General features: G+C 60.0%; 1 protein-coding gene across 3 annotated transcripts in view; it reads left to right on the forward strand.

Moving 5' to 3' along the window:
- RPTOR (regulatory associated protein of MTOR complex 1) overlaps nt 1-26,814 on the forward strand; it is a 136,580-nt gene that overhangs the window by 52,428 nt on the left and 57,338 nt on the right. For all 3 annotated transcript variants that reach the window (XM_053659819.1, XM_037157754.2, XM_053659820.1), the window contains 3 exons: nt 8,862-9,020; nt 17,345-17,491; nt 19,157-19,332. In XM_053659819.1, coding sequence (XP_053515794.1) covers nt 8,862-9,020; nt 17,345-17,491; nt 19,157-19,332 — 482 coding nt within the window. The remainder of the gene's footprint in view (nt 1-8,861; nt 9,021-17,344; nt 17,492-19,156; nt 19,333-26,814) is intronic.

Genomic DNA, 26,814 nt, shown 5'->3' on the forward strand with positions numbered 1-26,814 from the left:
ACTTTCAGTTTGTTCGGTTCCCCCAGGGGCCCGATATTCAGAGCAGGTTCACCTTTCTGTGAAATCCTTTTCATGGGAAAATTCCCAAAGATCTGCCACGTTGCCAAAAAAGCATGAGTGTCCTGGGCAGAGTGGCCTCTCAGCGGGAACCTGAAACCCAGGGGCACGTGGTGCCAGGACAGGACACAGGCACTTGATGGCGGGGACCCGGGGGCAGGCCTCTGCTCTTCAAGGGGCCCCGGCTTCTATTTATTTATTTATTTATTTATTTATTTATTTATTTATTTATTTATTTATTTATTTACATGCCCCCCCCCAAGTATGACAGCTCAAGTATAAGATGTAGATTTTACTTCAAGTTTTACAGAATAAAACAAACTCCTTTTGTGCCCGAGAAAAATGGACAGAAGAGCCCCTGACCAGAGGAGCATCAGGGTTGGCACAGGGCTGGGCCGTGCCCTTCCCCACGAAAGCCAGGGCATCGGTGCTGGGGGAAGGGAGCCGTGTGTGCATGGCCCTGACCCTCAGCAGCGGGCTTCACCCCAGTGACTGTGGGAAGCCCCATGTGGCCCGGGGCGGCTGCTGAGGTCGCACCTCGGAGACTCTGTGTCCTTCCCGACTCCCGTTTCCGCCACTGACGAGCCTCCGTGAAGCTCGGAGTTCAGTTTTCGTCATTTCTCTGAGCTGCGAGGACTGGTTTGTACCCTCACGGTGTTCGGAGCTTCTGCTTTGCAGGAAGGCCTTTGAGAGGAGGCGGAAGGAGCTCCACGTGCTCTGTCCCTAGGGACCCGGGCCAGGCCCGTTCCACACGGTGGCGGGCACACTGCTGGCAGCAGGAGGGACCGGGGCCCAGGGTCAGCGCAGACACTTGCAGGCGGGGCCGCTCCACCCCGAGCCCCGCAGCCGAGGGCACGCTGCCGCATCCTGCTGCGTCTGTGTCCGGGAGCTCGGTGGGGACAGGGCACCGTAGTCCCTTCCCTGTGCACATGGCGCCTCCTCCCACGTTTCTGCTTCTTTTCTGACTTCCTGGAGGCCTTTCTTTGTCACCTCCTACTTCCCTGACCCTTTGTCTCAGTGTCACATGTGCAGAGCGGCCACCAGGGACTGTGGGCAGCAGGTCCTGTGCTCTGAGGGCCGCAGCTTCTCGCCACTTTGGCCAGAGCCCCAGACACGTTGAGCGTGTTCAGGACGAGCGTTTTGAATGCCCGGCATCACTCCCTGGGCAGAGTTTCGTGGAGGACGAGTTGGTGTGGATGAAGGGAAAAGGTTCGGCGGCTGGAGCCCTGGAGGGCGCTGGGGTGCTCCTCAGCATCTGTGCCTCTCCGACAAACCCCCTTGCCCCAGACTCCCCTGCAGCTGGGGGCTCGCTAATCTGCGCTAATGCAGGGTGCGTCTGTGCCAAGGGCAACAGCTCGGGCTGCCCGAGCTGTTGATGCAGCAAGAGCTTCTGGGATGTTCACCAGCTGCAGCCCAGGCCATTTGGTGCTGTCCCCTGTGTTCCTGGCAGCCTGGCCTGCACTCTGCCCCTCTGATCCTGCCAAGGGCTCTGCAGCGCCGGGACACCTGTGTGACAGCCCTTCTTCAGGGCTCCTCCCCATGGTTCCTGGTGCAGTCCCCAGACCTCACCCCCGCAGGTTGCCTTCCTGCAGTGCCCTGGCAGTGTCCCTGGCCACGCCCTGTCAGCCCCAAATGCTCGGTGGCGGGTGAGCACCGCGGGCCTCCTCCCCATCCACCGCCGCTCCCCTTCCTTCCCTCCTCTTCTGTGTCTGGCGCCGTTTCAAAGCACTTCTCCGTTGTTTGCCTTCAGTCACACCCGTGTCCGGTTGCCAGCTGCCTCTCCCAGCCTGACCTCTGCTCCCCCTCGGGTCACACGTCTGTCACAGCGGCAGCAGCGCTGCACGTGGGTGTCTGTGGAGTCCTTGGGTCTGGATAGAGTTGCGCTGGATTGGGGAGCTTTGGATCTGAGAGGGATCCAGGTAGCAGTGGGAAGCCACCCCCTCATCCGTGGGGGTGGGGGGCGTGCAGCCCGGACACCGTGGGTGCTCGCTAACATCATGGCATCTGCTGGCTCTCCACCTTGATGGCGGACCTGCATCCCCAGGCCCCACTCTGTTTCGTCACCTATTTCAGGTCCCTCCTGAGGGTCAGCATTCGTGTGGCCTCAAGGGTGCCCTCTGTCCGGCGTTCCTGCCAGCTAAGGGACACACGCCCCACGGGGCTGGGGCAGGAGGGCACCGGCCATGGGCCCGGGCTCTACCGCTGCTCGGCTGTGCCAGTCCCGCCCCGTCTTCTGAGGGCCCGTGAGGCTGGGGTCCCGGCTGTGGTGGGCGGGGGGTATCTCCGCCCGGCCCCTGGGCTCACCTGTGCCCCTGCTGAGACCTCTGGGTGAGACCCAAGGCCTGCCGGTCATCGGTCCCTCTCCTCCTGCGTCTGATGTCTTGGTTGCCCCACGGGCCAGCAGTGCTGAGAGTCCCAGAAGGGAGGGGTGCCGCAGCCAGGCCAGGGTGCTTGCCGAGACTGCGACAGGCCAGATGCCTTTGGGAGAGTGGGTGAGGGGCTGCAGACGCCGCCCGCGAGCTCAGGGTGGCATCTCCGAGAATCCGCAGCAGCACGGGGGAGAAGCAGCCTCGTGGGGCCTGGGGTCGCACGGCGCCCTGGGCGTCCGGTGCCTGCTCAGGCACATCGCCTGTGTTCTGGTCTCTTCAGGGTCGTCAGCTGTCCCTCTTGTCCTCAGCCACTCCGGTTGGAATGGGTGTCAACAGTGGGGGACAGAGCTGTCCTGTGTGACACACTTGGTGCTCGTCCACAACTGTGGGAGCAGTGGGCCTTTCCGGTCTGGTGGTTACTAGTTGGGTTTGTCTTCGGGAAAAAGGGCAAGTTTCACAAAACAGATACTGACCCACTAAGAAATCTGCTTGGGTTTTGCCCTGGCTGGTGTGGCTCAGTGGACTGAGCACCGGCCTGGGAACCAAAGGGTCACCGGTTCGATTCCCAGTCAGGGCACACGCCTAGGTTGGGGGTCAGGTCCCCAGTAGGGGGCATGAGAGGCAACCAATCACTGTTTCTCTCACACACCACATTTCTCTCCCTCTTTTTCTCTCCCCTTTCCCCTGTCTCTAAAATAAATAAATAAAATTTAAAAAAGACACTATATTTTTAAAAAAGCAGATCTGCTCAGGTTCAGACCCTGAAGGAGGAGCGTGGCCCTGGGCACGCCTCTGTGACTGTCACCGTGCTGTCACCGAACCCAGGTCTGTACCAGCCGTGCAGTAAGACCAGCCACGGAGCACAGAGGACACAGCACGGAGACAGGGAGAAGCCCAAATCTGTCTCCCCACCTACGGTGGGTCGCAGGGGTCAGAGGGCCGTAGAGGTCGCACAGGAGTGCGTGTGGGACAGGCGTCAATCCCAGGACCTTGGGACGTGGGCCACTTATGGCTTCAGCACCGGCTCTTCCTGGACAGCGGCCTTTCGCCCCTGACGCAAGTGACGCAAGCTGGTTTGCTCTGCGTGTTGCGGGGACCCTGGTTCATCTGCTCGCGTTCCAGCTGCGTAACTTCCAGGTCGGTGGCCTTGCCTCTGAGAAGCAACTTAGTGTCTTTGGTTAGAAACAGCGCTGCCACTTTGAGCTGGCTCGGTGGTTACGTTACCATCTCTTTAGCTCCCTGTATTGGGGTGAGGATTGGCTAAGGGTTACGGGGGAGAAAAATAACAAGAGCAACTGGCCTTGAAGTTCACTCCCAGAAGGTCACCCAGACAGGTGCTCCACAGCAGCAGGGCCCGGCCTGACAGCCCGGGTTTGGCTCTGGGTGTCCCCGCACCGCCAGGGCTCCAGGCAGAACGCACACAGCTCACTTTACCAGAGGGAAGTGGTAGGAATGTGCTCCCACCCCGTTTGTTTGTTTGGTTGGTTGGTTGGTTGGTTGGTTGGTTGGTTTTTGTTTTTTAATCTTTAAGATCCTTAGAGTTATACTCAGCGCCTTCCCCAGGAGACTGGGGAGTGTTGCCTGGTTGGCCCTGTGCTCACAGAGAGTGGGTTCTGCTGTTCTGAGAGGACAACGGGACAGGTGTGGGGACAACGCGCAGGCCACATCAGCGCCGTCCTGGCCGCTGCCCCACTGGGACCCTGCACCAGGAAGAGCAAGGCTTTACTTTGGGGTGTTGGCCCATCCTCCTGAGCTGGTTTGAACCCGGCGCTGTGGGCCATGCCCAGACAGGCACCAGGAGTGCAGAGTGGGCTTCACCCTGTGGGGAGCTCCTGGGCCCTGGGAGGCAGCCCCTGCCCCGAGGTGTAGGGCCAGCCCTGGGGGCTGAGCACGGGAAAGCTGGGGGACTGGGGCGAAGCTCACCGGGGGAGGTGCCCTGGGAGGGGACCTCCCTTTCACGTGTTCCCGATTTAAGTCCTTGCCAGACTGTGGGTTGCCTGTAGACCTTTATGTTACGTTGCAAACTTGGGGAGATTGTTTTAAGTGTTGGTTCATCTATCCGTTTGTTTGCATTTCTGAGCAGAATTCTGGCTGAAAGAAAGGGCCAAGGGGCTTGCAGACCGCTCTTGGGTGAGGGGTGCAAACTCCCATCCTCCTCCACAAAGGGCCCGAGTGGCACTGGCAGCTGGTCCCTGGGCTCCAGGGACTGCCAGAGTCCCTGTGTTTGGGGCTGGGGCGAGCTCAGCCACACAGCCCCATCCGCGTCTGCTGGGCCTCTCCCCACCGGCTTGGCTCCCAAGTCCTCTCGATGGCCCTCGCCCCTCACGTTTCTGCACAGCTTCCTTGCTGTCTGGCGTGGTCGACAGTGACAGCCCGGGGTCATCTCCCACACTTCCTGTCCCACACCCAGAAGAAGCCTCTTGCCCAGCACATTTTTGTTGCCTTTAGTGAGAAACTTGTTTTCCAAGACCAGTCTCTGAGCCAGTGACAGGTGTTCCGTGTCTGGGGGATGTTCTTCCCAGGCCCTTTCTGGGGACACTTTCAGACTCGATTGTTGCTGCCTCCCGGGCCCTGTGTCTTGCTCCTCCCCCATCTGAGCTCCCCCCAGAGTCTCCTCCTGCACGTGCTCTCCTTTTGGGAGGGGCTTTCTCAGTCCTGCCATCTCGGTGCCTGTGTGTTTCACTCTGTGGCCTGGGGGTCGAGGGGCTTGGCGCTCATCTTCCTCTGATGCGTCAAAGATGTGATTTTGTGTCTTTTGGCCTCTGTGTGGCTACAAGTCAGCCATCAATCTAACCGCTTCTTTTTAGTTTGTCTCTTCCCCCTCAGCCACCAGTCGCCGGGCATTCTAGTCTGCAGCCTCTCTTCCCTGCAGACATGGTTTCCTTCCTTGTCCCGTCCAGGGCTGTGCCAGCCAAAGCCCCTGACACTGTGGGCAGGAGGCCCAAGGACACGCAGGCTCTAAGTCACACGGCCTGGGCGGCACAGAGCCCGCCGGCCTTTTCTCGTACAAATCACTGTGCCCAGCGGGTGATGGCGTTACGTTCCCCCAAGACGTGAAGGTGCTCTGGGAACCGACAGGTCGGCGAGCCCTGCGTTGGTGGGAGGCAGAGGTTCGCGTGGCCTGAGCAGACTTCGACGAGATGCAGACACTCCCACGAGGAGTCCGTCGCCGTGGAGTCGCCTCCAGCTCCGACTGAAGCGGAAGAAGCTGTGTCAGAAGTCAGACGGCATGGACTGGGGGGAGCATCACCCCTGCACCGCAGGGTCACGGGCTCCACCCCTGGTCGGGGCGCGGGCGCGTCTCTCCCGCACCTCAGAGCCTCTGGTCTGACCTGTGACCCGGCGCTACAGAGTCGGGGGCCGGAGGGAGCATCGTCCACCTTCGTTCCTGCCGAGGAGCCGGCCGGGGTCCCCTTCGCTCCCCCTTGGCCCCCCCATCCGTTCCCTCGTTCTCTCCTCTGCCGTGTCCCCTGCGGTTTCTGTGCGCAGACTTCGTGACACTTGAGAGGCGGGACTGGGCAGCGATGCCTGGTGCAGTCGGCCTGTTTCAGAGACTTGCTTTGTCATCCCCGAACCGGCTCACGCCAAAGCCCCAGCAGCTGGCTGGCCCTCCACGACCCGTCCTCAGCCACGGGGCCGCTGCCCCAGGCCGCCTGGTTTTCACACAGAACCTCTGCTGCGCTGACATTTAATTTACTGCCTCTCATTTCAAAGCCCTTAAAAATATTAATTAATTCCCATGGAGCCCCAGGAGGCATGTTCCTGACATCCGAGGGCCTTTCACGCCAGCCTATTAGTGTGTCCTCCCAGGCGCCGGGTGAGAGCACGAGCTAAGTCATCTTTGCAGCCCTGCAGGGAAGGCCTGCGTGGAGCTGAGGTCAGGAACAGCGGGCCCTGAGCTCATCGGCGCCTCTGAGCACTGTGGACACTGTGGCCCTGTGTGTCATTTGGAAAACAACACTCTTATGCAGGACAAGTCTCAGGAGACAGCACTGGACACGTCGGGGGCGGGTTGTGTGTGGGGGGTGCAGAGTCCAGAGGAGCCCGGTGGGAGGGGCGCTTCTCACTCCCATGCCAAGGTGCCCAGCGGTTTGTGGGCGGGCAGGTGGCCCAGACACCGAGAGGTCAGCCCGGCTCCTGGGGTCGGTGCACGGGCGCAGCTGCTTCGTGTGTCGGGGCCCCGACTTCCTCCTGTTGGTGGCGTCTCTGCAGCCTGGGGAGAGCCAGCCAGTACAGAGGGTGTGTGGGTTCGGTGCGGACCCTTTCCTGTTGCCCTTCTTGTCCCCGCTGCCCGGTGGGCCTCCCAGGCGTTCTGCACCTGCAGCCCATGATGCGGGGTCTTGCTGACCCTGCCGGGCGTGCACTGTGCCTGGTGAGGTGGGTACAACCTGCTTGGGTAGCGTGGCCCCCACCAGGCAGGACAGCGTGCAGGGCAGAGGCCCCCGGTGAGGGTGGTGGTGAGCACAGCACGCCTCCTTCTCTGTCCCCTGCAGGAGCCTTTGGGAGCGCTTGCTGCAGGTGTCAGGGCACCAGCACGCGCAGGGCCCTGGACAGGGCAGGGCTCCCAGGAGCCCCTGGAGAGCCACCGTGTCACTGAGCTGGGTTTCTGTGCAGAGTGAGTCCCTCTTGCTGGCAGTCAGTTAAAATGCTGGCAGCTCTTTTGTGCCCTCTGGGAAAGTAGATCCTGATTTGGATGCCTTTCACCACCTGGGACCGTTGTGCATGGCGCAGCCTCCCCTCCTTCGTGGGGCCACCCATGACTCTGGGCCCCGCTCAGCCCAGCGCAGCCAGCAGTGCAGCATTCCGTGCTGGGACAATAGGTGTCAAGTCGGGACGCCTTGGAAAACGCGCTTCCATCACAGGGCAGGGATGTTTGTGAAAGGCCCAGATGAGACCGGCTGCCGAGGTCAGGTGTTGTTTGCGCCTGGTATGGCCAACCGTGGAGCTGATTTTCAGAAACATCTAAATTCTGGGGTGCACAGGCCACGTCACGGTGGCTGAGGTGCTGCTTTGGCTGGAAGAGCGGCTCTCCTGGGTGCTCCGCTCCGTCCGTGTGTGTTGGAGGGGCCGCTCTGCTCCCACGGGGGCTGGCGTGGACGCGGCCCTGAGGACGCAGCATCGCAGCAGCTCTCGCCCTTCGGTGCCCCAGAGCTGCATCTGGCCGACCAGCTGCCCTCGTCTCGTTCTAGTGGACTGGACGCAGGTGTGGCGGGGTTGGGCCTCAGTTCCCCTTCGCCCCGTCACCCAGGTCACAGACAAGCAGTTTATCAGGAACGAGTTGGGGACGCTTTTCTGTGTCGTTCGTGCCACCTGGACACCCGGGTGCCCCGGGTGCGCTTGCTTGTCACCTCAGCATCACAAGGGCTTGTGGCTCTGATCTGTCACGTGACTGACTGCTGTGGTCAGCATCAGTGACCATTAGTAGTCACTCGGCAACTATGGCCCAAAAAGCAGCGGGTGCTGGACTGTAGACCACGCCCACCTCCAGGGGCCCTGGTCTCGGCTGGTGGCAGGGAGCTGCCTGTAAGCACAGAACAAAAGGTTCCAGCTCAGAGAAAGAAGAGCTGCTTCCTGCACGAGGGCTGAGGGCTGGGCCTTGACTCAGTGCTTCCAGAGCACGTGGTTTAGGTGGGCTAGAGCCGGCCCGGGGCTGCAGCCCAGGGCGGCAGGCAACACGCCACCTCCCCACAGGGGCATCAGTTGGCGGCCCCTGTGAGTGACCCCATGTCCCTGGGGGCATGGGCTCTGGCAGAACCCCTGAGTAGGGGACGCTCAGCCCCTCCACAAGATTAACTTGACGAAGACAGACGTGAAAACCTCGCTTGATACGTTTGCTTATACTTCTCTGCCCCGGACGCTGCACCTTTCAGGGACGATGCTCTGGCCCCTACAGAGGAAGCGCCCTGACACCCCACGTGGGGCTGTAACCACCTTCAGGCACCCTAGGGCTCTGTCCTTGCAGGTGTAAGGCTTTGGGAGGCTGGGGAACCTGGTGTTCGAATTGTGTCATCCTACAGCTCTTGCAGTCCTGTGTCTCCTGCCCCTGCATCCCTGTTGTCACCAAGTGTGTCACCAGCGCACGCTTAAGGTGACATGGCCAGGGGACGCCAGGCCTTGTAAATCGTGTGCAGGGCACCAGCAGGGTGTGAGCTGGGCCCATCTCCTGTGGTCTCCCCCCCACAGCTCTTCCTGCTCCTGCAGAAGGTGGGGAGCCCTCTGGGGCCAGCCCCTCTCCGCTCTCCTCTGCCCCTTTGTTGAATGAATGGATTTTCACAGCTGCCGTGTGATGCCATCTGTGTCCCAGTTTTGCAGACGGAGGTGCTCATGCCCTGTCCCGGGTCGCGTGGCTCTTAGTGCCAACACAGAAGTGGGGGGGTGTGTTCTAGGTGTTCCCCTGAGTCCACATAAGTCCCTTTGTTTTCTCTCCTGCCACAGGCCAGGTACAAGCAGAGCCTCGACCCAACCGTGGACGAAGTGAAGAAGCTCTGCACGTCTCTGCGCCGAAACGCCAAGGAGGAGCGGGTTCTCTTCCACTACAACGGCCACGGGGTGCCCAGGCCCACGGTGAACGGGGAGATCTGGGTGTTCAACAAGGTGAGCGCGGCCCCAGCGCAGCGCCGGGCCTGCTGGCTCCGGGTCAGCCTTCCTCGGGCACCTGCAGAGTGGGGCGCCCGCTGAGTGGGGCGCCCGGGAGGGTTTCTGTGAGCGGGGCCAGGCCCTGGGGCTGCCCCCTGCGGGGCTCTTTGTGGAGGGCTTGCAGCCTCGAGGCCCATTCCCTGATGGGCAGGCGGTTCAGACTCTCACTTCCATTTTGGGGCACTTTTGGTGAATTGTATTTTTAGGGACACTTTCCATATAATTTGACTCGTTAAATTTATTGGCATAAAGTCATTCCCATTTCCGTGTCTTTCTACGTCTGTGGGACAGGTGGTGACGCCGCCCTCCACTCCTTCTGTTCCTCCACGTGGACTCTTCTCTGTAGGACCTTGTCCACCATGTCCACCTTCACGCACACGCACGCACACACATCTTCACACCTCCCCTCTCTGTTACTGATTTGTCCTCCCTCCCTTCCTCCCTCCCTTCCTTGAGTCTAGTTGCTCATTATTTTCTAGCTTCCTAAGGCAGACATTCAGATTTTAATTTTAAGTCTCTCTTCCTTTCTCTTAAGGATTCCAGGCTGTCCCCTCACACACACCCAGCTCCAGTCCCTGAGACACGTCGCAGTTTCACTGCCGTGCAGTTCGTTCATTGTGACATCCCTTGTGGCACGGATGTTATTTAGTTTCCGAGTCCCGGAGGGTTTCCCAGCTGCCCCGTAGTTCAGAGGCGGTGCTCCGAGAGTCCACTCAGTGTGATTTCAGCCCTTCAGCTTCACGGCGGTGTCTTCATGACCCAGTGTGTGGCCGGGCTGGGCGGGCGCTGGTCTTCGTTCACTCAGAGCCGTGGGTGGCACTGCCCCTGCCTCTCGTGTCGGTTCTGATTTTTTTAACTAGAAAAGATGCCACCGCCATGTCTGGCTTTTTCTTCGGGAGGAAGCGGTTGCCTGTCCGTTTTCTCCTGTGGCCGACTGACGGAGGGCTACCCAGCTCTTCGGACTGGATGGCGGTCTGGGCCTGGCGGACACTCCAGGCGTCCTGCACTCTGCCGTTAATGCGTGTACACTCAGGACATTTGATGTTGTCGCAGCCTGTCCCTTCATCCCTGGAACACTCCTTGTCTCGAAGTCCGGCCACCCCAGCTCTCTTGTCACTGGGGATTGCGCTGAGCACCTGTTGGTGTTCAGCTCCTGTGCATGCGTGTCAGGGGCGTGTCCTGCAGGCGGCGGAGTACGGCCCCACCTTCGTCCTGTCTGACGCACACTCCAGAGAGGATGGAACCAAGCCAGAGTGCAGAGTCCTCGCGGAGGCCTGTTAGGCCCAGAATGCAGGAGCCCGTTGGAAGAGACGAGACACAAGTCACAGACCAGGGAAAACGTTTTGCAAAACACAACCTGGTAAAGGACTCGCACCCAAAGCGAACAAAACTAAGACACAGGCCACGTCATTCTTGCTTTCCTTCAGAACAGCGCGAGGCCTCGTAGGGCGCGTCCCTCCCAGGGAAGCGTGCAGGCGGCGGCTGCCCCGGGTCCTCCCTCGTCCTGAGCATCTGTTGCCAGTCGGCCGTGGAGTCGCTCCTAATAGCAGAACGCGCAGCGGCAGACGTGCGATGACACAGACGGACGGCCAGACACAACCCCCAGGGAACACAGCATGAACTGCAAAGACACCTCCACACCTCACTCAGCACCGTCCGCTTCCCACCGCAGATGCACTTGTTGCGTCCGAAGGTGGAGACCTCCTGCCAGCATTTCTGCAGCCGGGTACCACTGTCCTCGTCGCAAACCCCATTACTTATGAGAAGTCGTGGTCACAGCTAGGCACTGCTCGGAGGAGTTCACCTCAGACAGAATGAGCTCCAGGTTGACTGGTACTGGTAACACCCGTTCAGCAGGGACAGTGAATGCATCAGAGCCACGTGACTCGGGGTGGCTGCTGCACCAACTCGGTGTTGGGCAGACAAGCCAACTGCGGGAGCGGCACCTTCAGCTGCGTGTGAGGGAGTCACAGGCTCCTTTCCATGGCTCGAGGTGATGGCCACAGGCACCCAGGCACGGCGGGGCTGTGCACCCTGTGTCCCAACTGGCTGTTTGCTCTGGAGCAGGTTCAGAGGGCGCAGACAGGCCAGCTGTGTTCGTCGCGTCTGTCTCATGCTGGGTAGTTGTCACCACAGTGGGATCTGTGACAGTGAAAAAGAGTAAGGATAACAAAGCTTTAGAGGAATCTGTAGGTATTTAAAGATAATTTTTGCATGACGACACCTTTCCAAGCACTTTACATAATCTATGTAGGTGCACTGGTCAACTTGATGACATGGAAACTGAATCTTTACGCTACAGGAAAGCGTCACAAAAGCTGGCAGATGGGGGATGTCTGCACAGCAGGTCAGGCCGACGCCCTCAGTGAGCAGGCACCTGGTGTAGACCAACTAGAAGTCCTCAGTAAGAGCAGCACACGAGAAGAGTGGACAACGCGTGCGAACAGGAGTTCAAAGACAAATACAGATGTCTGATAAGAATAGGAACAGGTTTGCTCCCTAAGCAAAGAAGCAATGAAACAACATTGTCAGGTCTCATAGAAAACGGAGGAGCAAGCCTCCAGTCTCGGCACCGGGCCCGTGGCTGTGACCCCACGACCTGGCTCCTGGGATACCATTTGTTCAGCAGCCGCTCCCACGAAGGAGCGAGGAGATGAACGGGCAGCATGGTTTGCAGAGCCAAACCGGAAACAAGCAGCGTGTTTGCTAACATCATCCTGGCGCCTTTGCTGGACACTGTGTGGGTAGCGTGAACCACACAGGTGGGGCTGGAGGCGCTGGGTTTGGAAGGGAGGCGGCAGCAGCTGTGGAGAGCGGTCCCGCGAGACCTGGCATTACGTGTCCTCCCAGAGGGCGGGTGTTTCTGGAAGGATACAGAGAGGTGGCAGGGGTCTCCGCTAGGGAGACCGTGGAAGAGCCGCCTGGGGGAAGGGAAGGCCTTTACACTTACCTGTCTGGTTTGGGACAAGTCAATGGACTTTACAATAAAGGTTGGAAAACATGTTAAAGCCTTGCTAAGCGTCTCATCTTACACATGAAACGGAGGAAGTGAGTGGGTTCCGGGAGAGCGGCGCAGGAAGCGCAGGCAGGAGCGGAGCGCGTGCACCCAGCTCCCGAGACCAAGATGTGGAGGGAGGGAGGCCAGGGTGGGGCCTGCTCCTCCCGAAGGTTGGCAGGCACCTTCGGGCAGCAGATTTCCTTCCTTCTTAAGCTCGTAAACAAGCAAAGTCAAGCCAGTTGTTTGCTTTTCCAGCGGGTTAGTGCGATCCCCTGGTGCATTTCCAGTATACTTATGAGTGTCCCTTGGAATAAATGCCAGGCTCCCTGGGGCTGCAGAGGTGCAGACACCCAGCTGCCCACCTGCCACAGATGAGAACACTCAGGGTGCCCCTGGGGTCGCCGCCCAGGGTGGACCGAGGGTGAGCAGGGGTGCAGCCACAGCAGGGGTGGGGGGTGCTCTTCCAGCAAACCTGGTCTCTGGGTACTTGGGAGCAAAGGGCGGTGGTCATAGGTGAGAGACACCACCACCTCCCATCTCCCCTCCGACACAGCCACACCAGCATCAGCCTGCCCCCTGTCCATCAGGGCCGTGTTCAGGAGCCCTGGGCACCCACGGTCTTGTGAGCTGTTCAGGTTACACACGCTGCTCACCTGCTGTGGCGTTTTCATCCCAGTAACTGTAGAATGACAGAGCACCCCGGCCCACATCACTGGCTACCCATCATCTCACCGGGGCCTGGGGACCACTTCTTGCCCCCAGAACCCCATGCTGTCAGGCCTCCCCTTGTCCATCTGCTGGTTCCCACTCATCTGCCACGGTGCAGAGTCTCCGCCCACCCCTGGGTGCTTCCTCCTGTGCCCACCGCTGGCCTTCATGTGCCGGACTGCCTGAGACTGACGTCACAGAGAGAAGGAAACACCTGTTCCTCCTCACACAAAGACGGGCAGGTGGCACCAGGCTGGGGCGAGCCCTGGGGCACTGCACTCCTGCAGCACCTGCGGTGGGGCGCTCAGGACACGGGCCTCGCACAGCAGTGGTGGTTTCGTGGGACCTGTGGGAAGTGCACACTGTCACCCTTCCCCAGCCACAGAAGACCTGCGTGGGAGCGTGCCTGGGCCTCTCTGGCAGATCTGGTTTCCAAACACGGACCGTCTGAGGAGTCGGTTAAGATGGTCTGAGATCTCATCTGTCAGCATCAAGGAAATATTCGTTGAAACTTGACTCCTCCGAAGAGGCCGTCAGGAGCCCCCAACATGCCTCCGTCAGCACCACACACAAGTGCAGTCCTGACGCCTACAGGGAGAAAGGTCACGTCTGCATAGAACTCACAGCATCCTCTGACCCTGCTGCATCCTTGGTGGCGGCCTAACGCAGCTCTCGAGCACCGCCCCCCAGACGGCCCACGCTCCTGGGCCAGCACCTCCTGCTGCTGCAGCCCTGCGTTCAGAGCACCTTCAGGAGGAGGAGGGGCCTCCCCCTCGCCCCGCCCTCCAAACTCCTCGACAACAGCCGCAAGCGCTCGCGTGTGCAGGTGTGCCCCCCAAGCTCCGGTCTGAGGTCAGGAAGCAGCGTCCTGGCGGGGATGTGGGAGGGCCCAGCAGGGTGCCATTTCCACAGGACTCAGACCACCGGTCACGGTGGGAGGTGACTGGTGGAAGGCCACTCGGCATCTTCTCACAAGTGGGGCATTGCTGCTTTTGAGGTGGATGCTGGGTCCCAAATGCCCTCCTCCCAGCTCACCCTGGCACCTGGCTGCCTCTGCGGTGAGCTCAGCGTGACCACAGTCTGCTATTTAATATGCCCTGACAGACAGTGCATTGTGATGAATAAATTCTCTAAAACCTATTTCTGTTTCCTTGTTCGCAGTGAAAACATGGCCTTGACTATGTTTTTCCCTGAGAAAAGCAGCTCTGGTTAGGACTCTCTGTGCCCGTGGCGTGTGGGGGAGACCCCAGCTTGCTGCCTGCTGGCTCTGGGGACCAGGCAGCTGAGGCACGCACAGGGGCTCTGGGTTCCGCTGCTGCTGTGGGTGGCTCAGCCTGGACGGCGTCTCCAGGGCCGGAGAGTGACAGTCACTCTGGGTATCTGTCCCTGCTGCTGCCTCTGCAGGCCCCCGCAGCACCCAGGGTGCCAACTCAGCGTGCCTGTGGGCTGTCGTTCCGGCCCAAAGGTGGACCCACTGCCCAGGCCCCTCCTGAGCTGGGGCCTGCAGGCTGGGGGCTGCCTGCTCCTGTCTTCACCGGGTCAGCTCCCAGAGGTCCTTGTCCTCAGGCAGTTCGATGGCTGATGCTGTTTCCTGAGGGACAGGCTGCCAGGCGGTGGTGGCCTCACTAAGCCTCACGTACACAGCTATTGTTTTAAGTGAAATTCTCCCTACTCTGAGGCCAAAGTCCCCACTGGGGGAGATGTCCCTCAGGTCACATTTGGGACAGTCCAGAGATCTTCCTGAAGGTCACAGCTGGGCGGGACGAGAAGGGTTCCTGGTGGGTAGCAGTCAAGGTCATGGGTGCATTCAAAGGTCATGCAGCCCCGGGACAGTGCTGCGCCCATCGCTTCGCATCAGGTGACCCCCACCATGGCGGGCGGAGTAGCCACAGGGCATGTGCATCTCAGCAGTTGTGCCCTCTCCATGGGGAGGGTCTCGGGACCCTCCAGCCAGAAGCCAAGAGGCCAAGGGACAACCAGAAAGAGGGCTGCCCGTGTGCTGCCAGGTGGGCATGAGAAAGGGGGGCTCTGGCCTCAGCAGCCGGCTGTGCTCAGAGGTGGGGTCTGCCCCTGGGTCAGGGCTTTGTTGCTTTGGTGAGTCACCATTAATTCAGTTTGTGCCTCAGAAACTTGAAATATAACATTCGATTTTGGAGAAAATAAAAAAATTGCGTTTCGGCTCAAAAGACAAGCTCTCAGAACGTGACATGTTAAAATACATTTCATTTCTTGCTTCTTGGCGGCCCAGGGGGCCTGTCCCTAGAAGGCAGCGAAGCTGACGGCAGCCGCCTCGTCCCCACGGTCACACGGGTGCCTCGGCGGCTCGAACATGCTCAGCACTTCGCCAGCCGCATGTGGATGGCGCTTGCAGAGCTGAGAACGTGTGGGGTGTAAAGAACACCACTCAGTGGCCACACGCACACGTGAAGCAAACCCCAGGCTGCTGCAGCCCTTCTCTTCCAAGGGCAGGTGTCCCTGCCCAGACGAAGGGTTTATCGGTCCTTGTCCCCTCCCCCCCCCCCCAGCGGGAGCCACAGGTCGCTGTGAAGGGGAGGCTCCCTCGGGGGCCGGAGCAGGGCTGTTTCCACTGGGCTGTGGCAGTGGTCATGCCTGTCCTGCTGCACCCAGTGGGGTGTACGCTGAGGGGTGTTCACTGTGCAGGCGACACGCACTCCGTGACCCTCATGAAACACCAAGAGGACAGAGAGACACCGTCAACCTTGGAGCTTACCTTTCTGCCCTCCTTGTAATAGTGGGTGTACGTTTTTTAAAAAATAAAAGTAATTTATAGAAGTTTCTACAAGAAATAGTTGTGCCCCTCCCCACACACACACACACACACGCCTTGGCCTCCCCGGCTGGAGCCCCGGCCCAGCAGCTCAGCACGCATGGCCTGTGGCCTCCCTGCACACGCGCTCGCTGTGTCCCCACAAAGCGGGGTCCTGTGGTGGGCAGAGCTCTGTGACGTGCACTTTTAAGTCACCCCGAGCCTCTGACATCTTTCCTCCACGCCACCGCAGGTAAATGAGCGGTCTTTCTGCAGCTGCCCAGGGCTCTCCGGTCGGGACGCATGGCTCCTCCTCTGCTGAGGACCCGCTCCTGCTGGATGTGTCGGAATCCAGGACAGGCCGTGACAGTCTGGGTGGCCGTCTGGGCTGCAGTGGCGTTACCGTGGTGTGGGGCCCAGCTCCGCTGTCCCTCTGCACCTGTCTTCTGCACGGTCAGAGGTGGTCTGCTGTGACCGTGTCCCTTCCTGGGGACAAGGAGACAAAGGGGCAGGCCTGGGGAGATATCGAGCCCCTCACGGAGCGGTCCGTCCTCCTCACTGAGCTGAAACGCAGCCTCCACACGGCTCCTCGCAGCTCCGCGAGGGCCTGCTTTCTCTTCCGCGGCTCTGTCCGGCTTCCCCAACTCCGCCAAGTGCGGTTAACATCAGGCACTGCAAGCCCTTGCTCACTGTTCTTCGGTGGAAAGCCGCCCTCTGCTCTTCCCCTGCACTTCTGCCTGCCCCAGCGTTACGTCCGCACTGACTCCCTGGCTCACTAGGGGGAACTGATGCCTCCCGAATCCTCCCGTGAGAGCTTAGCCAGACCTCGTGCCCCGTGTTCTGCACGGTACACGATGCCCAGCAGGCCGCAGGACCCCAGAGCACGGCCCCACCGTGCTGGGACGTGCCTCGCAGCTGGCACTTTGCTTTGCTGCCCGCTGCCTTGACAACACACGTCCCCAGGCCTGTCGGCCTTCTGTCCTGGTCCCTCCTCACCACTGCCTCACGGACAGCCCTGCTGGCAGCACGAGAGGCCGTGTGAGCCTCAGCTGCCCAAACACAGTCCCCTTCGCCACAGGTGTATAGGATCAGCCTCTGCCAGACTCACTGCCGGGCCGGTGCTAGGCAGAGTAGCCTAGGGATGCCCCGCCGGGTGGGTGGTTGCCCTGCGTCTCCAGGAGAGGAGGGGCACTCCTCCCCATGCGCCCCGGCCCCCTGGAGTGTGCGGAACGGTGTGGCACATCCAGAAAGATGCTTCCTGCAGCTGTGTTACTGCCTGTGGTTGGAAGGAGGACAGGGCCCAGCCCGCTGTGCCCCTCACCTGGGGATGTCTCCTTACCTTGAGGGCACGTGCTCCGGCTGTCTCCAGAGTGACAGGGACAGCGGGGACAAGCAAGGGTGAGGGTCTTGTGCATCCCCATCATAGTAAGAAGGGATAAGCACAGAGCAGTTCCAGCCACACCGAGTGGCAAAATGGTGTGGGAAGCGTGTCCCTCAGTCAGTGAGGGACAGCTGAGCTCTGGTGGCAGCTCAGCCACCAAAGGGAGCAGGCAGGAACAGGGTGACACTGAGGGCCCAGTGGTGGGACACAGGGAGGGGACACCACAGATGGAGTGAGCACAGCTGAGCCCTGGGCAAGTGTGGACCTGGTGACACAACAGAGCAGCATGGGACCGGGTCCACCTGTGACAGCCCCTGGCCCTTGCTGCCAGCAACAGCTTGGCACCTGTCCTGCGGCTTGGCCTGCATGCGGTACCCCCTCTGACACGAGCCTTGGGTGTGAGCCACACACATCCTGTTTTCTTGCAGAACTACACGCAGTACATCCCCCTGTCCATCTACGACCTGCAGACGTGGATGGGCAGCCCGTCCATCTTCGTCTATGACTGCTCCAACGCCGGCCTCGTCGTCAAGTCCTTCAGGCAGTTCGCCCTGCAGAGGGAGCAGGAGCTGGAGGTGAGGCTCTGGGCGCCCAGAGCTGCGTCCTCGGGTCGGGAGGGGCGTGGTGGCAGGTGGGGGGTGCTGGCCTCCACACTCCCTGCCCTTCTTGAGCGAGGTCTGCTCTGGGCGGTCCGCCACTCAGCGGTGAGAACGTGGGGGACACGTGGGCTGGTGGATGGACCTCTTTTTACATCTCGTGTTACTCAGAGTCACTAACCTGAGTATGAGCTGATAACACTAACAGTTGATTTGTGTTCTACTGGCCAGAGATGTGTGAAAATGAGCCAGAATCATTCATTTGAGGAGAAATGGACCTACATCTTGCTTGTGTTTTTGTTAGTACCTCAATTTTCCTTTCTGTTTCCAAACAAAAACAAAAAACCTAAACAAAACAGAAGCCGTCCAGCTAATAGAGAAAACTGGCCGCACAGTTGCCACCGTGGTGTCTGTGCAGAGCCGAGAGCTGCACACACGGACCACGGGACGCAGCCCAGCGGGCAGTTTAACATTCGCCGTTGAGTTACACGGTGCATTCTCGAGAAGCTGAAGAGGCGGTCTGAGTTAGGAGCCCCCATCCCGCTGCTGCACGAGAGCCTGGGAATAAACGCTGCACGGCCCCAGGGCTGCAGGGCAGGAACTTCTCAGTCAGGAGCAGAAACGGCACCGCACGCGTCACTGCGGGCCGTGCTTAAGTCCTCATACAGAACGTGGCGTAAGACCGAGAAACATAACGCCTTTTACTCCTGAAAATGGACCTGAGTGCCCCCGCCTGCCCCTGGAACGGGGCACTGAGACCACATGGCACCGGGAGGCAGCCTGCCTTTCCTCACATCGAGAAATAAATATCGCAAAGGAATTTTTTACATTTATAACATGTAATAAAAGTGCCAAAGAACCCTACCTAAACCTGATTTGTAAGTTTCTGGGCGGTTCGGGGGAGAAGTGTGTCCGCCTGGTACCTGGAGCACAGTCCCCACGGCATCCACAGCCCCCCCCCCACCAGAGGTGAACGCGTCTGTGTCCCTCGTGCACTGTGACTCGACTCTGCGAAGGCCACGTGTCCTTTCTGTGCTGCCAAGGATTCGTCAGCCAAAAATCTGTTCATTTCACTGAGTGCAACAAAGAAGATTTCCATGCATCTTTTTGAGGGAAAAATGTTTAGCTGACTACTAGGTCCCGATAGAGGAGGAGAAACGAAAATCCATTATCTGAGGTGGCAGGTGGGTGGGGCCCGCGAGTCCCCACCTGGCTTGGAATCAGCTGCGGCCACGTCTCCGTCCATCGCAGTGCAGATCAGCCTGGTTTCTCCATGGCACCTACTGCTGCTGGCTGTTGTTCACTCGTCGCCTGGCATAAACAGCGGAAATTAGAACTGGCTCCCAGCTCGTATCTTCACACGCGTGTTAGTCACTTTATTATCTGCCATCCTCTGTGGCCTCTTAGGCTTGTTCTTTTAAAAAATGCTTACATTTTAACACTTTTATTGAGTAGACGGTCACAGGAAAACCGACAAAAAAAAGTCACCTGTTTACACCAGTGTCTAACAAATAGAGGGCACAAATGATTAAATGCAAGAAAATGGCCACGGCCTGCCGTTTTCTCCCCCCGACAGCGTTCTGTTCCCAGCCTGCTCTCTGCAGGGCACGGCAGCCACGTCCCCGTTTCTAACGCTCTCCACAGGTTGCCGCCATCAACCCCAGCCACCCGCTGGCCCAGATGCCACTGCCCCCGTCGATGAAGAACTGCATCCAGCTGGCAGCATGTGAGGCCACTGAGCTCCTGCCCATGATCCCTGACCTCCCGGCTGACCTGTTCACATCCTGCCTCACCACCCCCATCAAGATCGCCCTGCGCTGGTGAGTGGCCCCCTTCCCAGGGCGCACCCCCAGGGCCCGAATCACACGGGTCCGAGGCCTGGGCCCCAGTGTTAGTGCTGGTCTCAGATGTGACACTGGGCTGGAGCAGAGATTGCCGGGCCCCTCCGTCCTGGGGCAGCTGCACGTGCGAGCTGCTTGTGTTCACTGGGGGGTGTCAGACGGCACTAGGATGGGCACACTGGCAAGTGGATGTCCTTCTGGGAAAAGGCTGCCATGAACAGAGAAGTCATTTAACTCCTTAAGCTGAAGTATAACCTCCCAGTTATGGTAAGAACTTTAAAAAAGATCATGATTTTTTCTTCTGCCATCGTCCTTTCTGGCAGTTCCATCTGTGAGTGTGACTGAGGAGGTGCAGGGAGCACTCAAACACAGTGGAACCTACACATCAGACCCTGCGTCCCCAGCAGGGCTCACGGTGGGACGCATGTGTGTCCTGCCCGATCCCACGTCCTCCCGCACACCGCCCTGCCAGTCTCCTGACACCTCCTTGTCCGGTTGGTGGCTCGCCGCAGAGCCCCCGGGCAGCAGCTGTCACCCAGCTGCTGGGGGGCCGGGCCCAGGTGAGGCGTGGGCACCGGGCGCCCGCTGCCTGGACGGCCTCCTGGCGGCCCCTCCCCCGCAGCCCAGGAGGAACTGCGGGGCAGGTGTGGGCCCCGGGACTCTCTCTGCCTTTGACCGAGTGGCAGGGTGATCACGGGACGTTTGTGAGAGACTGGAAGTGGCTCCAGAGCCTCCTGTGCTTGGGAGCTGCTGTGAAATGAGGCGGACGCTCTCATGTATCGTCAGTCAGTGACGGTGATGGCGTTATTTAGGACTGAACAGAGGTCAGGAAACTTGTGGCCTTTTAGTTAAGTATCGGAATTTTGAGGGTTTAAATGTTAACGATGCAGCACTGATCTGTGCTCGTCAGCTCAGGATGTCGTGTCCGGCTGGCCCACGGGAGGCGGCAGCAGACCCTGCGGTGCAGGGATGCGGTGGGCCTGGCGGCACGGAACGCTGTGCCGGCTCGGTTCAGACCCTAACCGCGATGTTCGCTTTGTGCTTTGTCTTCAACACCCAGCCGAGGATCAGTCAGAATTACCTGGGAACATAAATGCTGGTTTTCGACAATGGGCTTCATCATCTGTTCCCTCTCGAGTTTTCTAAAACACGTCCTTACTAGAGGGCAGACTTTCTGCCCACTCGTTCAGCGCTCTGTTGTGAACTTGTTCTGCCTCTTACTTGTTGCGTCTGAAGACGGAGTCCAGGGTCCTCTCGGAGATGGACCCAGGGCAGCGGTGCTGGAGGCTGAAGGTGTCCTGCTCCTTGCTCTGCCGCCACATCTCAGTCTGTCTCAGGCCTTAGCAGAGGGAGGTTTAGTGCGGAATTTAAACGGTTTTCTTCTCTGGAGGCCGTCATTGTGGCCTTCGCTGTGGTCCGGCCCTTCTGTGTAGATCCCAGGGTACCTCCAGGCTAGTTTCAGAGTCTGTCTGCTTATGTAGCCTGTCACGCTCCCACCTTGAAACAGTACTTTTCTCCCCAAAGTAGACGATGTGCTCTCACTGTTCTAGTCTCCTGACGTGCACTCAATTAAGATGAATATCACGATGTTTTGTAATAGAGCTCCTTTGAAAAAGTGGACTTGCAAACACCTGATTTATGCTACTGAGGAAGAGAGTTGACGCAGACAGAGTGGCATGGGCTGCTGACGCCCCCGCCCCACCCAGTCCTCAGGTGCCACAGGAGAGCGTAAGATTGATGGGGCTTACGGTGAGTCCCGTCAGCACGAAGTTGGAAATGGTGTGGAACCCCTGGGGTTGGCCGAGGCCATTAGGGAAGAGGGGGAAGAGGGGAGATGGGGGCAGAGGAGGACTGGGGGCTGGAGTTGGCTGAGGGGGGCTTTCTGGTTGTGCGTGTGGCCCGTCCCCCCACTGCTCAGGCAGGCACAGCTCAGGCAGGAGGATGGGGGAGAAAGAGGGGGCCCCTCAGGGATCGGCAGCAGCACTGCCCAGGGCAAGGAGTCCCAGCTGAGGACAGCACGCACGCACTCGGGGAGGTAAGGGGACGGCAGGAAGGGGGGAGGACATGGGCAGGTAGGGGCCTCGCAGCTGGGGGTGTGGAGCATGGAGACGAGCACTGGTGAAAGAAATGGTCCTCGGGACACGGAGACGCTGTGGAAGGACAGAACCGAGTGGGCACAAGGGCTCTCACCAGAGACAGAGTTAGGGTGTGACTACCTAAGATATTTAAGATCTGCATCATGAAAAATAAATACGGGTCTCCGTATGTTAAGAGATAACCACTGAGGGAATGAGAATAGAATGCATCATTTTCACACCAGAAGACACTACTTCTCTCCCAAAGAAAGCAAAAGAAGGAAGCATGGCAGACCGAAAAGGGAAAGCAGTGGCTGAGGTGAGTCTGGAAATAAAAGCGGTTCTGAAGCTGCAAACGAGTCCAAGCTGCCTAAGGACTGCAGCTCTTGTGTCCTGAAACTGCCGTCACGCAGCCGCCTCGCACCCAGGACGCCGACTCAAGCTGAGTGGCCGAGAGGCTGAAAGAAGAGAAGACAGACAAAAGCAGAGCTGGAGCACTTTAATGAGTGGAAGCAGAACCTGAGAGGAAAACATTGACGGGGACACAAGGAAACATTGTATCATCGTAAAAAAACCATCAGATCAAAAGGATGCCAAGTAGATAAAAAAAAGGAAAACGTACTGAGACACCAGGCAGGTCAAAAGCGGGCAGAACAGAGTAGAAGTTAATAGTAGGATTAATTAGCTCCCTCGCACGCAAGGGTATGGGGCGCCACACCTGCAAACCCCGGACACGCTCTGTTTGGAGCACGTGGGTGCCGTGGACACAGGAGACCACGCTGGGCAGTGAAGGCGTGTCCGTGGGCCTGAGCCCAGCAGCAGGCCTGGCTGTCCTGGCGGCAGTGCTCTCGCTGGTTGGTCCTCCTCTTCGTCCTCCACCGTTGCCTCCCCTCGGGTGGAGCTGCGTGGCGAGCTGAGGTCCATGTGTCCATCTGTGTGGAGGTCATCCGAATGCCGTAGCCCGGCGACGCCAAGCCTCTCCGCGAACATGAGCCGCCAAGACGCCGGAGATGCCGTCCCCAGAGACTGGGAGGGAGGTAGAGGTACTCTCCGCGGCGTGAGGCATCCTGGCCGTCGGTGAGGCAAGACAATGACCGGTAATGTGTCCGGCGCAGTGCGCAGCGTGAGTCACCCGCACCCTCAGCAGCGCCCCGTGGGCGGGGCAGCACGTCCTGCCTCCGCGCAGGCGCACTCTGAGGCACGAGCCTGGGCCCAGTGCACCCGCGGGAAGTGGCCCGGCGGCTCCAGGGTGGGCACGGGTGTCGTTAGGCCCGAAACACGTGGACTCGCTCTGTCAGCCCGGGGACAAAGCAGCGCTACACGCTGAGTAGAAGAAAGGCCGTAATCGGGAGGAGCAAAGTAAACGAAATGGAAGTGGAACTGGACCCAAGGACCATTTTTGCAAAGCTCACCACAGCTATTTCAACTCTAGCCAGAACGGTCCCGACAGAGGGAGACACGAGTCACCCGTGACCAAAGTGCCACAGGGCGTTGCCACGGAGCCCACGGGCAGTGGGGCTGCCGCAGGGGCCCTTCAGCGGCAAGCCCTGGCTGCCCACAACCCCTCTCAGGTCCGTGGACGAACACCGTGAGAGTCACGCGCTGGGCACGCGAGAGCCGGAGACGCGGTCGTAGTGTTGGCCGGCAGCGCCCCCCACCCCCACCCCTGCACAGGGCCGGCAGCGTACTCTGTGCCCAGGCCCAGGCGCCAGTCCTCAGGCCCGCCCCCAAGAAGGCAGGCCGGCGGCTCCCGCGCGTCCCTCACCTGAGGCCTAGAGTCCGCCCGACACTGCAAGGAGAGGAACGGCAAGGGCGAGAACCACGTCAGCCGGCCTCGGAACACCGAGAGCAAAGGCCGCCACCACGTGTGCCGATGCCATGGAGGGTGGGGAAGTTGTTCCGGTCACGTGCGCTCACCCAGGCCACGCCCACAGGGCCACGCCCTCAAGGACGTCAGCACGCAGGGTTCGCTGTGTGGGCTGAGGAGAGGAGGCACTCTCCGGCATCTGGGCTCATCCATACTCGCGAGGCAGCACCGACAGGGGGGCCGCACCCTCCGGGACCGATTCACGCGGCAAATGAGGGAGTGGCCGAGAACACTTGCAGCGGACACGGTCCTCAGACCCGTGGAGGCCAGGCACACGCCCAGAAGGCCGCGCACACTGCCTGGCTGCCCCGTGCGCGCGTGGCTCCTGTCAGTGTCCCTGTGCGTCCTGGGGCCGCCGAGTAGCGCGAGGGCGTCCAGGTCCGCAGAGAGCGGAGCCGCCACCCACAGAGCAACGATCGCCGTGAAAAACCGCGAGATGTCCCCCAATCGTCACTGGGACCAGTAATGCCCTTTAGCGGGTCCCCGGGCGCGCGATCGATGCAGCAAGTCAGTTGTGTTTCTGTGTAACACAGTGGGAGTGCGGCTGGAGTTAACGTTGCGAAGTTCTTGGGGGTGAATGTACCCGGTGCTCCCCACGGTGCTCCCCACACGGACATCGGGAAGAGGGAGTGGGTTGCGCAGGCACTCCGACAGCAGCAAGTGCCGTTCTGACCGTGCTGGTCTGCACCCGGCGGCCACCCGCCGTCCGCTGCTGTGAGGGGAGAGGGGCGCGTGCGCACGGGGACGTGCGCGCACGAGGACGAGCACGCACTGCTCAGAAGCCCCCGCTGCAGTTTCCGACCTTAACGGCCAGTAGGCCAGGCGGGTAGCCCTTTGCAAAACGTCTCTGTGCTAGGACTCGTGTCTCCCTCTACTTCTCTAACGTAGCAGCTGGCCCTGCCCTAGGCTTGTTTAATCGTCATGAAAAAAGCTGAGGATGATATTTGCAGAGCTACTGTCTGAGTATTGATCCATCTGCCCGAGTTGCAGGCACCTAGGTCCTGGGTAGTTTTGGTTTGTGCTGGGGATTATTGATCTTGGAGTAACTCAGAGCTGGCTTGCACTGTCTCCCCTCCAGTGTGTGTCTGAGGGGAGAGCTGGGGACTGCCCGGTCTCATGTGGCCTCCCGCTGGGTATCAGCGAAGCCCAGTGCTGGGTGGAGCGGTGGCCTCCAGGCAGAGGACACGGGAGGCTGATCAAGTGCCGGGAGGCTTCGGTGTGCGCGTTCTCCCTTAGGAAAGTGGGCTGGGTGCGCTGGGGAGGAAGGATGGGGCTGACATGGGCTCAGATGCGGGGTGCTTCGCCGGCGGCGGGGGAGTTTCTGTTGCTGTGGTTGTCATTTTGTTGCAGGTGTGAGGGGCTCACACAGGTGTAGATGCTGAGAAGAAGGCGCCTCACAGCGGAGGGCTGGAAGCAAGCGGAGTCATGTCAGTGGGCTTGTTGCCATGGTTTTGATGTGGTGAGATTTCTCACAGAGAGAATGTCAGTCGCAGGGAGGGCCAAGAACTTGTCCCTGGGAACAGGCAGGTCTGCATCGGAGGAGGGGAGCCCGTTAGGGAGAGGGCACTGGGAGGCAGTCACAGAGCCCGGGGCAGATGGAAGGTCCCCTGGGAAAGGGTAACGAAGGGCCCCTCAAGGGCAGTGAGGCACTCACTGGTCCCTTGGCAGCTCACTGGTCCTTCCAGCCCCTTGGAGGGGGCTGGGTCAGGGTAAGGGCTGGCGCTCTGCAAGGTTGTATGACAGAGGGAAGAGAGGGGCTGCGGGCTCCAGTGGGTCACTCCTTATGTGTTTTCATCTTCAACAGGCTCAGGTCAGTAGCCTAGAAGGCAGGTGTCTTGCAGAGAGAAAGGTGGAGGTAGGAGGTGATCAAAGGCAGGAAGGCAGGAGGGTGCGTCAGACCCCAGATCTCCGGCCAATGTCAGGACCTTAACTCCTGGAAGAAGCAGGCGCACCTCGAAGCCAGAGGCACTGTAGGAGGCCACGGGGTGGCCCAGGGAGGCAGGCCAACTTCGAGGTTGGCATGGGTCCCTCCCCATGACCTCTGGCAGTGCGAGGCCCTGGCAGGCCCAAGACACTGGAGAAAAAGTATAAGCACCGCAACTCGCAAAGCCCAGGAGTTCAGGCTGCTACATGGCTGAGGGGCAGGTTGTGGGTCTGTGTGAGGCGGCAGTGGCCGAGGGGTTCTAGGCCCACAGCTGGAGCGACAAGCCAGGGCGGGCCAGACAGGAGGGGCAGCCCCGGGTTCGGGGCACAGAGAGTTGTCGGGACCCTGCGAGGGTCCCTGGGGCGCGCTATTCTGGGCCAGGGGACTCTGGGACTGACGCACAACCTTCATACCTGTGGAAGCTTCAGGAGAAGTTGACGGTCGAGGCTGCAGAGTTGATCTTCCCCAGCCACGGAGAGGTTGGTGGTGCTGCCGCAGGGGTGGGCGGGCATTTGCGGGGTCCAGTCCGCCAGTGCCCTCCGCCGTGGCACCTCGGTGTTCTTGGCTCGGATGCCTGACTTTACTAGCAGATGAATGGGCGCACATCGTTTATATCTTTGTTGAAATTCACGGTATGTTCATCACAGGCCGTTTCCACAGGAGGACACGTGTCTGCACCGTGCGCAGAGCCCCCTCTGTCCCTTGTCACCTGGGACCCACCCTGCCGCACACCGCAGGTGCAGTGCGGAGGGGGCGGGGCCTCCCACAGGAAGGTGAGGCGGCTGGGGCAGCACCCTCCCCGACCAGTCACGTGGGCGGTCCAGTGACCCGCACTTCGTGTGTTGGACATATCACGTTCCGCCTTCCTCCGACAAAGGAAGCTGGAGAGAATGAAAGGGGGATGAGAAAATCACAAGGGAGAGAGAACACGTCCCGAGTGCTGTCGTATTTATTGAAAAACTCTGTTTACACCAGGCGCCTCAAAACCATGCTGTCGGCAGTCAGCCGGACTCCCTGGTCAGCTGTGCCCCTTGCTGTCCTTTCCATTTGCACCCCCTCCCCCACCAAGTAGAAGGATACGGGAAAGAGGACGGGGGACTCGGGGACCACAGGAAGACGGTTGACAGCAACCACACTCTGGAGTGCGCAGCTCCGAGAGCACTGTCCCCACGGCCCGCAGCGTCCTCAGGCATCTGCCATTCCGAGCCACTCAGGGACAGGATATTGTGGGTGAGTGCCCAGGTTTCACACCTAAGGCACAAGTGTGGCCAAGCCAAGAGGCCACGGGTCATCCCACCTGCACCCCACCCGCCGCCCTGGACACCAAGATGTCTTTGGTTTTCTTCCCCGGTGCCCCAGGAAAAGGCCGAGATGTGCAGTTTCTCTGAGCCCCGTGGGGACACCACGGTGTCTCATTTCCTGGGGCTGGGTTGGCGCCACTCGCGCCGTCAACTCCCCTCGACCCGAGGCACACGGGGCCTGCACTGGACACCCTGCTCCAGTGCCCAGGTTCTCCCACTGACTGGTCGGGACCGAGGTCGAGACGTCCTTAGGGCCCCCGTCCTCCTCCTCGTCATTCTGCTCTGCAGTGCCAC

The sequence above is a fragment of the Artibeus jamaicensis genome, unplaced genomic scaffold (assembly GCF_021234435.1).
Source record: "Artibeus jamaicensis isolate MK-2021 breed Jamaican fruit bat unplaced genomic scaffold, CSHL_Jam_final contig_2259, whole genome shotgun sequence".
Taxonomy (NCBI): domain Eukaryota; kingdom Metazoa; phylum Chordata; class Mammalia; order Chiroptera; family Phyllostomidae; genus Artibeus; species Artibeus jamaicensis.